Genomic DNA, 15,733 nt, shown 5'->3' with positions numbered 1-15,733 from the left:
CGAACGGACCAATCGGCACGTGCCTTACAGCGTCGTGGCCCGACAACGTTGAGCCGCCCAATCGAGAGGGCCTTACCGCCCGTTTCCCGGAGCCCCGTCTCTCGCCGCCGCGCCCCCGCCCGCCGATCTCCTCCCTCCTCCTCCTCCCGTTTGCCCCTCCCCCGCCGCTCCGGAGCGGAGCCTGCGAGACGGAGAAACTGGGACAGAAGTGAAGATGGCGGCGGCGGTGTTGGCGGCGGCGGCGGCTTCTCGCTAGTGACGCGCGGTGCGGGCTCATCTCTTTCCCCTCCTTCCCCACCTCCCCTAGTCCGGATCCCGTCCGCCGCCGGGACTAGACCGTCCCCGTAGCCCGCAGCCAGCAGCCGCCCCTCTCCTCCCCCGGCCGCCCCTCTCCCAACGCCCGTCTGCCGCTGGCCGGCGGCGCGCCCCTGGTCCCGGCCGCCAGCCTCGCACTCCGCGCTGTCGCCGGGGGAGCGGGTGGCGTGTGGATTCGCCCTCCTGCCCGCCCCTCCGGGCCGCGGACACACGCCTGGCAGGGAGGCGGCGGCGGCCCCTGCGTATTTGCTTCCCTCCATTTGGGGACTGGGAGGCGGCGGCGGCTGTGGGTTTTGGGGAGGGGTAGAGGGCTGGGGGGCGGGCGAGAGCGGGAGGGGGCCGCCCTCGGGAGGAGGACGAGAAGGAAAGCACCATGACGTCCATCCATTTCGTGGTTCACCCGCTGCCGGGCACCGAGGACCAGCTCAATGACAGGTAATAGGGCTGGCGGGTCGGCGGGCGCGGGGGGAGGGGCGCCCTTTCCTCCCTTCCCTCCCCCACGGGCCGTGCCTGGCGGGTGCGGGTGTTTACGCGCCGGCCGGCCAGCTGGGGTGGGGTGCGGGGGTCCTTATTGCCTCCTGCTAGGCTCCTTCCGGGGCAAACTTCTGATCCCGGGGGCAGGGGGCCGCGGGGGGAGCGCGGTGTAGACGGGACCCGCGGTGTAGACTGGAGAGCGCGCTGTAAGCCCCCTCCCCCCTCCCGCAAGGAGCGGCGTTGAACTCGGCGGAGATGGGGGGAGGTTTCTGGCTCCCGGGGGGCAGGCGGTAATTACTGCCCGGCCAAGGCCCGAGGAATCCATATTAGTCAAAGTTGAATTGAGACAGACAATGCGGATGGGGGATGGTGGAGATAAAAAGAGAGGGAAGAGGAGAAGCGGGGCCAGGGGCCCCGGGGTAGGCTGGGCTGGTCTTGTCCCGGGCCCCCGGCAGCTGTGTCCGGTGGGGTGGTCTGGACCTGGGGATCCCGGGGTGGGGTGGGGGAGAGAAGCCGATTCCCGGCAGATTGCTGGGAGCGGGGGAGGGGGAGGTGATAGTTGGGGGAGGGAGTGAGGGAGGAAGCGCCATGATTATTGTTATTATTATTAAATTTGAGCCCCTGCAGTGAGGTTTGCCTGCCCCGGGAGGGGATGGATTCAAGCGGGGGAGGGGAAGTGCATTGGATTCTCTTTGCTCTCCTCCTGAAATGGTGCTGGCAGCTCCTGCTACTAGCCCCTGTGGTGCGAGCTTTTTTGTTTCCTTTTCTATTCTAATGATAGTGTTTTCCTGAGTTGTAATTTGACAGCTGAAAACCATGCGTAGAGTGTCAAAGGAAAACTCTTACGTTTGCAGTTCGCAATGCTGCTTTTCTTAACACGCTGTAAATTTCTGGGTTGGGTTTGCTATGGGCGGAGGATGAATTATGAGTTTATTTTATTTTTTGTCTTTATAAAAGAAGGCTGTTTTGATTTGGATTTCTCCCTTTCTTCCGCCACCATTCCTTGCCAGTTTAGAATATTGAGTTGCAGTGCCGCATGCTCTCAGGGAACTGAGATAAAGCCGGAAAAGTTCCTTCAGTGTTGGAAAACAGACTCAGGAGGTTGAGGGAGGCCTCCATTAAAGCATGTCTTAGAATCTAAGACTCACATCTAATGATGGGCTAAATGTTTACAGGATCACAAAGTGGAGCATTTTAAATCTTCCTCTCTCCCAGTACTTCACTGCTCTCTACGTTTCTTTTGCGTATAGAAGGCCATCTGGTCCCAAGTTTAGAAGTTAGATAGAATTTTTCCTAAGTGACCGGGTGACTTAAGTTGCATGATGCCCTATTTGTCATGCGCTTCCCAGAGGGAGCAAGAGGTCTAACTTGCTGCTGAGATACTGGCCTCTTGTGTCAGTGTATCTAACCGCCTCAAGTGGGGCAGACAGCTTTTAAATCCAGAGCTGGCGGTTTAGTTTCTGCACTTGGTTCGGATTTGCCTAATCTTTGCTGTAGCCATATTGTATTTAACATGTTTGGGAATCTTTTGAAATACTTACTGAAAATACTAACTACTCAGAGTTGTCACATAGTTCCTTTAAATTCTGAAATAACTTTTAAGTTATTTAACATTTTGTTATGTGGTTCTTAGCCTGATTTTACTTCATTAAAGATCTTTTGGAGAGATTAACATAAGATTTTTTGGTACAATTTAGAAACAGTCTAGTAGTGAGGATAGCTCTACGGTCATTAATAGAACCATGTTGGTAGTGCTTGTCTTGTTACTTAGAAAATTGCACCAGAGAGAAGAGAGGTAGGGCATGTTTTCTGTATTAGTCCTAACTTTATGTACCAAGAATCCTGACTAGTTTACTCAGTTGACTGTGCATGCCAAAACCTATTTTGCGGTTGTGTTGGGCACTTTGATTCATTTTTGAGCATTCCTTTTGCTTCAGCTATTTGAGAAATTTACAAGTAATGTATCTTTTTAAATGCTAACTCTTCTTTTTCCATTCCTAGTATAAACAGTCAGCTTTGTTTGATTCTTCTATCATTATACAACATTAAAAATATTTAGATCATTGTGACTTTTAATTTCATGAAGTTAGGAAAAAAGTAGACAAGTCATAACATGTGCATCACGGTGGCAGATATTTGAAAAATAGAAAGGTGCTGTAGGTGAAATTATAAAGAGCTGTATGGTTGTATGTAGTAGCGGTAAACATGTCTTGTCTTTTATTTGTGAAGGCAGCACTTAAAATAGGCACATATCCCAAGTTTTGAAGTAGCTGATTTGTGGCAGGAGCTGTTCTGTGTTTCCCTTTCAAAAGGAAGGCTCCTTTTGCATACCTACTTGTAAAGTAATAGGATCAACCTGTCACTTGAGAAAAATCTGTTTCCAAAAGAGGCTGGTTTTCTGGAACCTTTTAATTAACTAGAATAAGCGTATTTTCATCTAAAGATAAAAACTTTACCAAGTTTTAGTAAGTTTGGGCAATAAAAAAGAGACTGCTACTGTAGCTTGACTTTTTTTATTATGAGAAATGTATGAGAGTCACAAATGATAATCATAGTTATGTATGAAAAGGGTGTAAATAGACTTTATACTTTGGACTAAAAGTAGTAAGATTAGACAGGCAGAATGGTACTGCAAATAAATTGCTCAGTTGAAGAAAACTTGGTCCTCAAAACAGTAGTGTTTTCTTCTCCAAATACGTTTTCTTTCTTTACCCACATCCTGTTAAAAAGTCAAATATTTTGTTCAGCATCATAGTCTGATGTCTCAAGTGTCTAAAATGTACAAAGCATAAAAAAGTATCTTTTTTTTGGTAATTTGTGTTTTCAGACTTGCCAATAATGAATAATAATGATGCCAGGATGAAATTGACAAATACAGGTGGGGATGGCCGGGGTGGAAAGAAGAGGATGTTGGCTGTGACTTCCCAGAATGCTGGCACAGAATGCTGGGCCCTCAAGCAAATATTCATTGAGCTGAATTGAAACCATTCAGTGCCCAGATACTTTGGACCTCCTTTCCAATGGATTTCTTGAGTTAGTACTATGTTCCTGCTTAAGACATTGTCTCAGAGAAACAGTAAAACAATATAAAGAATGTGGTTCTTCGAGCTTGAGGGGAGAGCTGGAAAGGCCTGCCTCACTAATAGCCTGGAAAGTGCCTCACTAATGAGCTGAAAAAATAGGCACAGAGATTTACAGTGTTTATGCAGGGCTACAACTACTGAGAGACAGCTGAGGTCCACCTGATGGGTCTCCTGACTTTTTTTTTTTTTTTTTTTTTTTTTAAGTCCAGGGCTCCATTCCACTTCACGTGGCTCGTGTTCCAGAATGGTTGTGCTGTCTCAGACATCCCAGCCTTCAGGCAGTGTGGCCACCTGTCTTAGAGTTTTGATTCCATTTTCCCGTCAACTGCTCTCTCCAGGGCTCCTAATTGGTTTATGCCTTTTCTTCAGAGGCTGACCCTCTTAACCTTTTCTTGGTACTAGGTTAGGATAGGTCTTCTTAAGGTGATGTGGTTATGGCATTCATTGTCCTTGTCCTGAATTATTCTTCAAGATGCAGGTTAGTTACAAAACAAACCAGTTCTCATTGCTTGTCTGTATGTGGCATTTTCCTGTGAGATTTGCCTTTTGGCATTACAGTGTATTGTGCAATCATAAGCAGTCTTTATTGAGATTGTCATATCAAAAGGATTTTTCTCTAAGGAGTTTCCCTTTCAGGTGTCATAACACAAGGTAAGATACTATAGACAGGAGTTTCAAACTCTGTGCTGGTAGCCTAGTCATTTAACCTCTTAGAACCCCCCACATCAATCTCTGAATTAGGTGTAGCACTCTCCTCAAGGTCAGGGAGGAACAGTTGAGACAGTGGATGGGAAAAGATCAATATTATAATGTGGATTCTGTGGAAAACATTACGAAGAGATGGTTACTTTTAACTTTTTATGTGTCGCCTGGTTTCCAGATAGCAAAGCAGGAACTCAAAAAAGTTGCCCTAGAATATCCTTAGCATTGAGAGCAGAATCGACTCTTAGTTCTAGATTAGTACTTCTCAGCTTGGTGTGATTTTGCACCCTCCGCACCCAACCCCCTCCACTTATTGGGCAGTGTCTGGAGACATTTTTTTATTGTCACAGCTGGGGCATTGCTACTGGCCTCTAGTGGATGGAGGCCAGAGAGGCTGCTAAACATCCTATAATGCATAGGATAGCCCCCACAACAAAGAATTACGGGGTCCAAAATGTCAGTTGTGCTAAGGTTAAGGAAGCCTATCCTAGATGATCTTCAATGCATTTAGTTGTAAAAATAAGTCAAAATGCCTTTTATGAAGAATATTTCAAGCAATATACATTCTTTTTTTTTTCTTTTTTGAGACACAGTTTTGCTTTGTCTCCTAGGCTGGAAGCAGTGGCCCGATCTCGGCTCAATGCAACATCCACCTCCTGGGTTCAAGCGATTCTCCCTCCTCAGCCTCCCAAGTAGCTGGGATTACAGACGCACACCACTATGTCTGGCTAATTTTTGTATTTTTAATAGAGATGGGGTTTCGTCATGTTGGGTAGGCTGCTCTTGAGCCTAACCTCAGGTGATCCATCTGCCTCAGCCTCCCAAAATGCTGGGATTACAGGCATGAGCCAATGTGCCTGGCCACAATATATATTCTTAATTTTTAAAACATGACTATTTAAATTAAGATTAAGGCCCGTACAGTGGCTCACGCCTGTAATCCCAGCACTTTGGGTGGCTGAGGTGAGCGAATCACTTGAGGTCAGGAGTTCAAGACCCCTTAGCTTGGCCAACATGGTGAAACCCGGTCTCTACTAAAAATACAAAAATTAGCCGGGTGTGGTGGTGGACGCCTTTAATCCCAGCTACTCAAGAGGTTGAGGCAGGAGAATTGCTTGAGCCCGTGAGACAGAGCTTGAGCCCGTGAGGCAGAGGTTGCAGTGAGCTGAGATCGCGCCACTGCACTCCAGCCTGGGCGACAGAGCAAGACTGTGTCTCAAAAAAAAAAAAATTAATTAATTAAGATTAATTAAAATTAAATAAAAATTTAAGTCACTTCATCCGTAGCTAGTCACATTTTAAGTGCACTGTAGCCCCACGTAGCTACTCACTACCACATTGGACAGTGCAGATACAGAGCAGTGCCATCGTCACTGAAAGTTCTCTTGGATAGTGTTGGCATAGAAAGTGTGTTTTTGCACAAGTCTTGGCATTCAGTGAGTGCTCATTATGTTTATTAAGAACTTAGAGGTTTTAAAGACTCAGGGATATCTTCACCCTCTCAGTAGGAGCCAGAAAATAACGCCAGGGATTATATGAAGCATAACAAAGGTTGTGGTGAGTAAAGGTTATGATAGTTGAAAGCTGCTTGAAATTTTACTGTGCTGCACCAAGAAACAAAAAAAAAAAACAAAAAAAATCATGCAAAACCCCCCCCCCCAGGCATTAGGTTGTGTGGGAGAGAGCATCATATCACCAAATCAGTGAAAAATCTCACCATTTGATTATTGAGATTGTTACCTAAAAGCAATACTAAATGCATTATGCCAGGTGCGGTGGCTCATGCCTGTAATCCCAGCACTTTGGGAGGCTGAGGTGGGCGGATCATCTGAGGTCAGAAGTTTGAGACCAGCCTGGCCAACATGGTGAAACCCCATCTGTACTAAAAATACAAAAATTAGCTGGGCGTGGTGGCGCATGCCTGTAGTTGCAGCTACTCAAGAGGCTGAGGCAGGAGAATTGCTTGAACCTGGGAGGCAGAGGTTGCAGTGAGCCAAGATTGCGCCGCTGCACTCCAGCTTGAGTGACAGAGCGAGACTCCATCTCAAAAACAAACAATAAAAAGCCAATACTAGATTTATTGTATTGGAAAAGTACAGTCTGGCCTAACTAAAATGTTTAAATGAATTTCTTAAGATTAACAACAGGGTATAGAATAGCCAAACAACATAGAAAATCAAAACAAAGGCAGAGCAATTTTATAAATCAGGAAATCTGTGACTGAATCATAGGCCTAGGAATAAACAGACACTTGTGAAGAAAATTACAGGATACACAGGAATACGACTAGGAATAATAGATGAAATTTAAAAAGGTCAGGGTTTTTTTCCGTAACCATTAGACAATTAGGTTATTTAGGAAATAGTTTCCAGAGGAAAATTTAATTGCTGAAGACTGAGTTACACGAACGTAGGTCTTATAAGGTATATTAAAGGGAGCAATTTTATGTTACAGGAGGATATACTTAATGTCTCCCCTCCCTCATTTTATCATACATATTTATTTTGTTTTTTGAGTCTCACTCTTTCCCACGCTGGAATGCAGTGGCGCCATCTTGGCGCAGGCGCACGCCACCATACCTGGCTAATTTTTGTATTTTTAGTAGAGATGGGGTTTCACCGTGTTGGTCAGGCTGGTCTCGAACTCCTGACCTCATGATCTGCCCGCCTAGGCCTCCCAAAGTGTTGGGATTACAGGCGGGAGCCACTGCGCTCGCCCATATTATACATATTTCTAATTAAGAAAACAGACTCCAGTTAGCATCCATGTTTCTGTCATTTTGGCTCCTTGGCTCTTGGTCAAATGAGAATAGCCTCTTCTCTTGGCTCACTGTGGTTATGAATTGTTGGTTTATTTTTAGAACTGGTTTTTAAGTTTTCCCCTGAGTATTATTTTTAAGCCTTTTATTTTGGAAAATTTTAAGCATATACAAGAGTAGAGAGAATAGTATGATGAACAACCATGTTGCCATCACCCAGTCTCAACAGTTGTCAACTCATGGCCAATCTGATTTCAACTCTCTCCCCATTTATTCTCCTCTATCAGGTATTTTAATTGCTGTATCTTCACTATATATTTCAAAATATGAAGCCTTTAAAAAAAACCTGAAAAAAATCTTAATAACAAAATTGCCCAGATTTTCCTGTTGTCTCATAAACGCTTATTTCTAATGGACAGTTTTGATAATTTTACTTAATAAAGCTGATTGGGTTCTAACATGTTAAAAAATTTGACATTCATAGAATAAGAGAAACTTGTTTGGATTGTAACCTTAGAAGAAGAGGCCACTGGGGAATTAATTAGTTCCTTAAAGCTCAGTGCTATAACTTTTTTTTTTTTTTTTTGAGATGGAGTTTTGCTCTTGTTGCCCAGGATCGAGTGCAGTGGCGTGATCTCTGCTCACTGCAACTTCCGCCTCCTGGGTTCAAGTGATTCTCCTGCCTCAGCTTCCCAAGTAGCTGAGATTACAGGCGTGAGCCACCACACCTGGCTAATTTTGTATTTTTAGTGGAGACGGGGTTTGACCATATTGGTCAGGCTGGTCTTGAACTCCCGACCTCAGGTGTTCACCTGCCTCAGCCTCCCAGGGTGTTGGGATTACAGGCGTGAGCCACTCACTGTGCCAGGCCTCAGTGCTATAACTTCTTTTTTTTTTTTTTTGAGACGGAATCTTGCTCTGTCACCCAGGCTGGAGTGCAGTGGCGCAATCTTGGCTCACTGCAAGCTCCGCCTCCCGGGTTCACGCCATTCTCCTGCCTCAGCCTCTCTGTGTAGCTGGGACTACAGGCGCCTGCCACCACGCCCGGCTAATTGTTTGTATTTTTAGTAGAGACGGGGTTTCACCATGGTCTCGATCTCCTGACCTCATGATCTGCCTGCCTCGGCCTCCCAAAGTGCTGGGATTACAAGCGTGAGCCACCGCCCCCAGCCATTGCTATAACTTCTTAACCTCCGGTATGACAGCATTTTTTGTCAGCAGTCACTTGTAATTGTTAGATAATGTTGATAAGACAGGATTCTTGAAATTAAGTGATTTTTTTCATGGGGTCTCTTTGAGAAATAAGATTGTCATGTGAAAAGTTTGCAGCATTTTCATAAATTAATAGGTGAGGTATTAGTCAACTGAACTTGGCTGTAAGAAATTATTCTCTGAGATCATATTTCTTATTACTTTCTTGAGACAATCAGCGTAGTGGTAACAAAACCCCTTCAAAATTAGAAATACGATAAATTCTTAGATAACCATGCTTTGTAACATTGTCATTTTGTCAGGATATTAAAGAAGGTATTAATATTTAATGTTATTTTACTTGTAAATACACAATTTATGTTAATTGCACTGCTAAAGTACTGTTATTTGTTCAATTTCTGACAGTATCACCTAATAAAATGTCTTTGACTCTTTCATCTTTATTGAGTTATACTTTACATTCAGTAAAATTAACCCATTTTAGGTGTACAGTTTGATGAATTTCGGCAAATATGTACAGTTGTGTAACCACCACCACAATCCAGGTACAGAACATTTTCATCACCCCAAAAAGTTACCTTGTTCCCTTTGTATTTTCAGTCACTTCCCCCTAGGCTAGGTCCTGGCTACCTAGCAACCATTGTTCTGCTTTCTCTCACTGTAATATTTTTCCTTTTTGAATTTCATAGAAATGGAATCATGTGTCTGTTTTCTTTTGCTTAGAACAATGCTTTTGCGACAGATCTGTGTTGCAGCATGTAGTAGTTTCTTCTTTTATATTAAAAGTAGTATTTTCATTGCTTGAACCGGGAAGATGGAGGTTGCAGTGAGTCAAGATTGTGCCATTGCATTCCAGCCTGGACAACAGAGTGAGACTCAGTCTCAAAACAAACAAACAAAAGTAGTACTTATTTCATGACTGTACCACAATTTTTAAATCTGCTTTCTAGCTGATATAAATTTGGGTAATTTACTCTTTCTAACTATTCTTTAGTCTTTATTTTTTTCTTGTTTATTTATTGTTTTAATTTTTTTTGAGACAGGCTCTCGCTCTATTGCCCAGGCTGGAGTGTAGTGATGTGAACATGGCTCACTGCAGCCTTGACCTTCTGGGCTCAAGCGATCCTCCTGCCTCAGCCTCCTGAGTATCTGGGACTACAGGCTTGCATTACCACACCTGGCTAATTTTTAATTTTTTATAGAGATGGAGTCTATGTTGCCCAGGCTGGTCTCGAACTCCTGGGCTCAAGCAATTATCCCATCTCAGCCTCTCCAAGGTGCTGGGATTACAGGCATGAATGACTGTGCCTGGCCTTATTTATTTCTTTAAAATTAGAGACATGGTCTTGCTGTGTTGCCCAGGCTGGTCTCAGACTCCTGGCCTCAAGCTGTCTTCCCACTTTGGCCTCCCAAAATGCTGGGATTACAGGCAGGAGACACCATGGCTGGCCTGAAGTTTTTCTTGGCTTCAATTTATTACAATATTTTTCGTAGGAAAAGTCCACTGATAATAAAAACCTAAATTTTTCTTGACAGCACATTTTTGTGTTAATTAAAAAACATACTAGTATATGTAAAAAGATTATATTTTAGAATTCCATTAAATGTAATGGTTGTATTCTAGATTGCTAGTTATAAAGCTTATGATAGTGGCTAGTCTACAAAGCACTGTGATGAATGGATCAGTAGATAAGTTTTTATATTCTTCTCCAAGAGTTCAGGCTCCATTTCTGTGATATAGAAGAAATTGGCTCTGCTCCAGCATGAATCTGCTGTTCAGAATTCAGGTGATGAGGTATTCCAGGTCTTTACTTGAATTCAGATACCAGGTCTACCTCACAGACAACCTAGAACTCCAGAGATGGCCTTACCTGTGTCTCCAAGAACACTTAGGGACATGGTGGAAATTCATTTGGGTGTTTTCCATGACAGCCTCCTTGTTATGAAGTGAGAAGTGGAGGAAGATGGTTTTTTAAGCCTTAAGAAAAGCTAAATTTGAGATTAGGAAGTTAATTTGATGGAGAAAGCTAAGAAAGCACAGACAATATGGTAGGGTTATTTTAATTTCTAAATGAAGAAAACAGAGTTTTATATAGAAGGCTTTGGGGAGAGGGGTATTAGGTTTTTCAGCTGATTATCTGTTCTCTTACGTTGTAGTAGTGGCTTTGTTTCTTGTCCAGAAGTAATTCGAACTTGTCCAATTATTGCTCTGTAGCATCATCTGCCTCTACAAACCCTACTTTAAGTCTTTTAAGGAAGCATCAGCAATCAAACGATTTTTATGAAATTGTGGGCGAGTGTAGTTTATAAACATACATTCACTTTCTTTTTTTTTTTTTTTTTGAGACAAGGTCTCGCTCTGTCACTCAGGCTGGAGTGCAGGGATGCAATATTGGCTCACTGCAATCTCAATCTCCCAGGCTCAGGTAGTCCTCCCACCTCAGCTTCCCTAGTAGCTGGGACTACAGGTGCGTGCCACCACACCTGGCTAATTTTTGTATTTTTCATAGAGATGGGGTTTCACCATGTTGCCCAGGCTGGTCTCAAACTCTGAGACTCAAGTGATTCTCCTGCCTCAGCCCCCAAAGTGCTCGGATTATAAGCATGAGCCACCATGCCTGGCTAAACATTCATTCTCTTAATAGGCTTATATTTCTAGTGATGTTTAAACTTGTCTTCATCTCCAGGAAATCCTTAGGTGTTTTCCTTAAGTGATTGTGTTTTTTCTGCTTATCAGGTATTCTGATTATTATATGTAGATAAGAGAATAATTCAGTAGGGGGAGTATGGGCAGTGGGACCTTTTGTTTCTGTAGTTGTTTTTTGGGGGAAGTACTTTTTTTTTTTGCCTCCTATAGTTGCCAATAGGAGGATGACCCCAAATTGCTGCTACATGAGATGATTCCTGGTAGGATTTTGTCACTGCCTAGGGGATGCAGAAACAGAAATTAGTGACTTCTGTAGTGTAGGTTGGCAGGCCATAGTTTGCAGGTCAGAGATGACATGTGGGCTGATTTTGTTGGCATCTGTTCATCTTTCTGCTACTTTTGAGAGCTGAGAGCTACTGAAGAGTACATAACGACACTTGCCTGCAGAGACAGGAGTCAGTACTGTAGTACAGTACAGGAATTAGCAGCCACCCCATACCATCCCTGATGGTTTCTGGTTTCATGAAACTCTAGAGTGGCAGGGACTCGAAGACAGTTGGTATTTTGCTTTTCCCTGGGGTCTCTCTGCTCTTCAGAGGGCTCTGGGAATGTAAAAAGCTTCTTCAATTGACATGACGATTCAGTCTTTGTCTTCCTTTCGTCAATTTTAAGACGTTCTTGAGAGGTAATAGCATTTTTTGGGGATTTGGGAACATGATATGTTTAAGCTTTTTTTTTTTTTTTAAAGTAGAAGGTTTTTCTGACAGTTGAATTGAAATTATTGTATGAGTAACATAACCTAGTCAAATTGTAGTAAAATCATGGATTGTGGTGGCTTTTCCCAGTTAGGAGGTCTCTTGATTTAAAACAGTAGTTCTCATGGGATGGACTGTCATCAGGAGCAGCAAAGCTTGAAGACCACTGTGTAAAAAGGCTCTTACCCTCTTTTCTTTGTCTTAACATTAATTGATGATGGCAAATAGGGCCAGACTTGCCAGTTCTTCACTGCCTCCAACCTTCCTTTTCCCCTTAGACTTACAGGTTTTATACCTGTCTGTTTGAGAATAGGATATTTTCCTGTTCCTTGATTTTGTGTCTTTCTCTCCCTAAGCTAGAGTAGTTTGTTTTTGTTCGCTTCTTTTTTTTAACCATGAAATTGGAAAAATTTAGATTGTTACATAAATTCTAGGTCCTCTACACAACTGTGAGATACTAAAAGGATAGCTTTTTAAAATGCATTTCGGTGCTTGTAAGGTCACAGTCTAATTGGGAGAAATGAGGCTCATGCATAGATAGTAACACTATGAAAGACTGCTACAAGAGGTAGAGTTTGGGCTGTGTAAATATTTGCCATGCTATTGCCTGCACAGAGTTTGAGAACAGTGTCAGATTCGTTTTTCTTGTTGAGTAAATGCTTGTGTGCTTCTCATGTGCAAAAAGTGTGCTAGGCCAGGGATGGCTGGTATGTTTCAATTGCCACACCAAACCGTCCTGAAACTTTGGGTTGAGAAGTGTTTGGAACTTTCTCTGGCTCAGGGGGAAAGCTTGGAGAAGAGTGAGGTTATAGATTAGCGAGCTCAGGGAGTGGCATCAGGTGGGTATGCCATGTATTGTTTTTCTACCTTTCTTTTTTTTTTGAGACAGGGTCTTGCTATGTTGCCTAGGCTGATCTTGAACTCCTGGGCTCAAGCAACCCTCTTGCCTCAGCTTCCTGAGTAGCTGGGATTACAGACAAGTAGCTAGGATTATAGGTGAGTGCCACTGCACCTAGCTTGTTTTTCTAAGCTTTTATTTTGAAATAATTTCAGACTCAAAAGAAGATGCAAAATTGGTACAGAGGGGTACCATGGATCCATCACCCAACTTCCTTCAATGATGACATATTATGCCAGATATTTTTGGCATCCATGTCAAAATACTAGAGATAGAAACATATTCCCCATGTGCATTTTTGAATTTTTTTTTTTTTTTGAGACAGTCTTGCTCTGTCGCCCACGCTGGAGTGCAGCGGTGCCATCTCGGCTCACTGCAACCTCCACCTCCTGGATTCAAGCAGTTCTCCTGCCTCAGCCTCCTGAGTAGCTGGGACTACAGGCGACTGCCACCACGCCCAGCTAATTTTTTGTATTTTTAGTAGAGACTGAGTTTCACCATGTTGGCCAGGCTGGTCTCGAACTCCTGACCTCGTGATCCACCCGCTTTGGCCTCCCAAAGTGTTCAGATTACAGGTGTGAGCCACTGCACCCAGCCAAAAATTGTTTATTCTAAGATAACGTAGATTTGAAGACATAGTTTAAAGAAAACTTTGCATTTTTAGATGTGATTGTAAATTGATGAGATATAGGCTGGGCACGATGGCTCACGCCTGTAATCTCAGCACTTTGGGAGGCCGAAGCTGGCCAATCACCTGAGGTCAGGAGTTCGAGACCAGCACGGCCAATGTGACGAACCCTGTCTTTACTAAAAGTACAAAAATTAGCCGGGCGTGTTGGTGAGCACCTGTAATCCCAGCTACTCAGGAGGCTGAGGCAGGAGAATCACTTGAACCCGGGAGGTGGAGGGTGCAGTAAGCTGAGATCGCGCCATTGCACTTCAGCCTGGGTGACAGAGTGAGACTCCGTCTCAAAAAAAAAAAAAAATTGATGAGACAATGTATATTATGTAGTGATTTAAATTTTTAGACAGTCTGATGTGGTGGTAGATAGAATGTAAGTTGGAGTAAGCAAGATCATGAATTTGTTGTTTGTATCAGACACTAACTGGCCATATGATGATATGACCTTGAGTAAATGATACAACATTTGTAAAATGAGAGAGTTGGGCTAGATCATTTGGTCTTTTTTTAAACTCCTATTTCCATGCTCTTGTGATTGTGGTAGGGAATAGCTTTTTTTCATCATATACCTGTTTGCCATTTATATGTCTTTTGAGAAATGTCTATTCAGACCTTTTGCTCATTTTTAATTAGATTTTAGATTTTTTCTTATAGAGTTGTTTGAGCTCCTTATATATTCTCCTTATTAATCTCATCAGATGGATAGTTTGTAAATATTTTCTCCCATTTTGTGTATTGTCTCTTCACTTGGTGGATTGTTTGCTTTGCAGAAGCTTTTTATTTTATTTATTTATTTATTTATTTATTTTGAGATGGAGTCTTGCTCTGTTGCCTAGGCTGGAGTGCAGTGGTGCGATCTCGGCTCACTGCAACCTCTGCCTCCTGGGTTCAAGCGATTCTCCTGCCTTAGCCTCCTGAGTACCTGGGATTACAGGTGCCCACCACCATGCCTGGCTAATTTTTGTATTTTTAGTAGAGACAGGGTTTGACCATGTTGGCCAGGCTTGTCTCGAACCTGACCTCGTGATCCAGCCTCCTTGGCCTCCCAAAGTGCTGGGATTACAGGCATGAGCCACCACGCCCAGCCTGCAGAAGCTTTTTAACTTGATGTGATCTCATTTGTCCATTTTTGCTTTAGTTGCCTGTGCTTGTAGGGTATTACTCAAGAAGTCTTTGCCCAGTCCAATGTCCTGGAGAGTTTCCCCAATTTTTTGGGGGGAAATTTCAAACTTTGAGCTCTTAGATTTAAGTTTAATCCATTTCAATTTGATTTCTGAGTATGGTGAGAGACAGGGGTCTAATTTTATTCTTCTGCATATGGACATCCAATTTTCTGAGCACCATTTATTGAAGAGACTGTTTTTTCCCCAGTATATGTTCTTGGCACCTTTGTTGAAAATGAGTTCACTGTAAATGTATGGATTTGTTTCTGGGTTCTCGTTTCTGTTCCATTGGTCTATGTGTCTGTTCTTATGCCAGTAGCATGCTTTTTTGGTTACTATAGCTCTGTAGTATACTTTGAAGTCAGGTAATGTGATTCCTCCAATTTTGTTATTTTGCTCAGGATAGCTTTGGCTATTTTGGGTCTTCTGTGGTTCCATATAAATTTTAGGATTGTATTTTCTATTTCTGTGAAGAATGTCATTGGTATTTTGATAGAGATTGCATTGAATGTATAGATTGCTTTGGGTAGTATAGACATTTAATAATACTGATTCTTCCAATCTATGAACATGGAATATTTGGAAAAGGGTTTTTGTATTATAGAATTACTCAGAGGGAGAAAGAACTGTGAATCTATGATTGTCCATGATTTCTTTTACTTAATTATGTTGATGAATGGAAAATAAGTGAACAAGGAAAGTGGGAAAAATTTTTTTTTGTTTGTTTGTGGTAGAGTTTCGCTCTTGTAGCCCAGGGTGGAGTGCAATGGCAATCTCGGCTCACTGCACCCTCCACCTCCTGGGTTCAAGCGATTCTCCTGCCTCAGCCTCCCGAGTAGCTGGGATTACAGGTGCCTGCCACCACACCTGGCTAATTTTTTGTATTTTTAGTAGAGACAGGATTTCGGCATATTGGCGAGGCTGATCTCGAACTCCTGACCTCAGGTGATCCGTCTGCCTTGGCCTCCCAAAGTACTGGGATTACAGGCGTGAGCCACTGCGCCTGGCTAGATTTTTATTCTTTAACTCAATACAACAAATACT

At 43.1% G+C, this 15,733-nt stretch overlaps 1 protein-coding gene across 5 annotated transcripts in view; it reads left to right on the top strand.

Annotated features, from left to right (window-relative positions):
• Positions 1-204: 204 nt before the first annotated feature.
• UBR5 (ubiquitin protein ligase E3 component n-recognin 5) overlaps positions 205-15,733 on the top strand; it is a 152,695-nt gene continuing 137,166 nt past the window's right edge. For 3 of the 5 annotated variants that reach the window (XR_004026242.1, XM_030795425.1, XM_030795424.1), the window contains exon 1: positions 676-750. Coding sequence is in view for 4 of the 5 variants with exons in the window: in XM_030795425.1 (XP_030651285.1) it covers positions 689-750 (62 nt within the window). In the remaining variant the exon portion in view is untranslated. Of the gene's footprint in view, positions 751-15,733 lie in introns of all 5 variants that reach the window. The other 2 variants (XM_030795422.1, XM_030795423.1) reach the window with 2 other exon arrangements.

This window comes from Nomascus leucogenys, chromosome 16, assembly GCF_006542625.1.
Source record: "Nomascus leucogenys isolate Asia chromosome 16, Asia_NLE_v1, whole genome shotgun sequence".
NCBI lineage: Eukaryota > Metazoa > Chordata > Mammalia > Primates > Hylobatidae > Nomascus > Nomascus leucogenys.
Note: the sequence above shows the minus strand (reverse complement) of the source record. Positions and strands in the feature narration are given on the sequence as shown.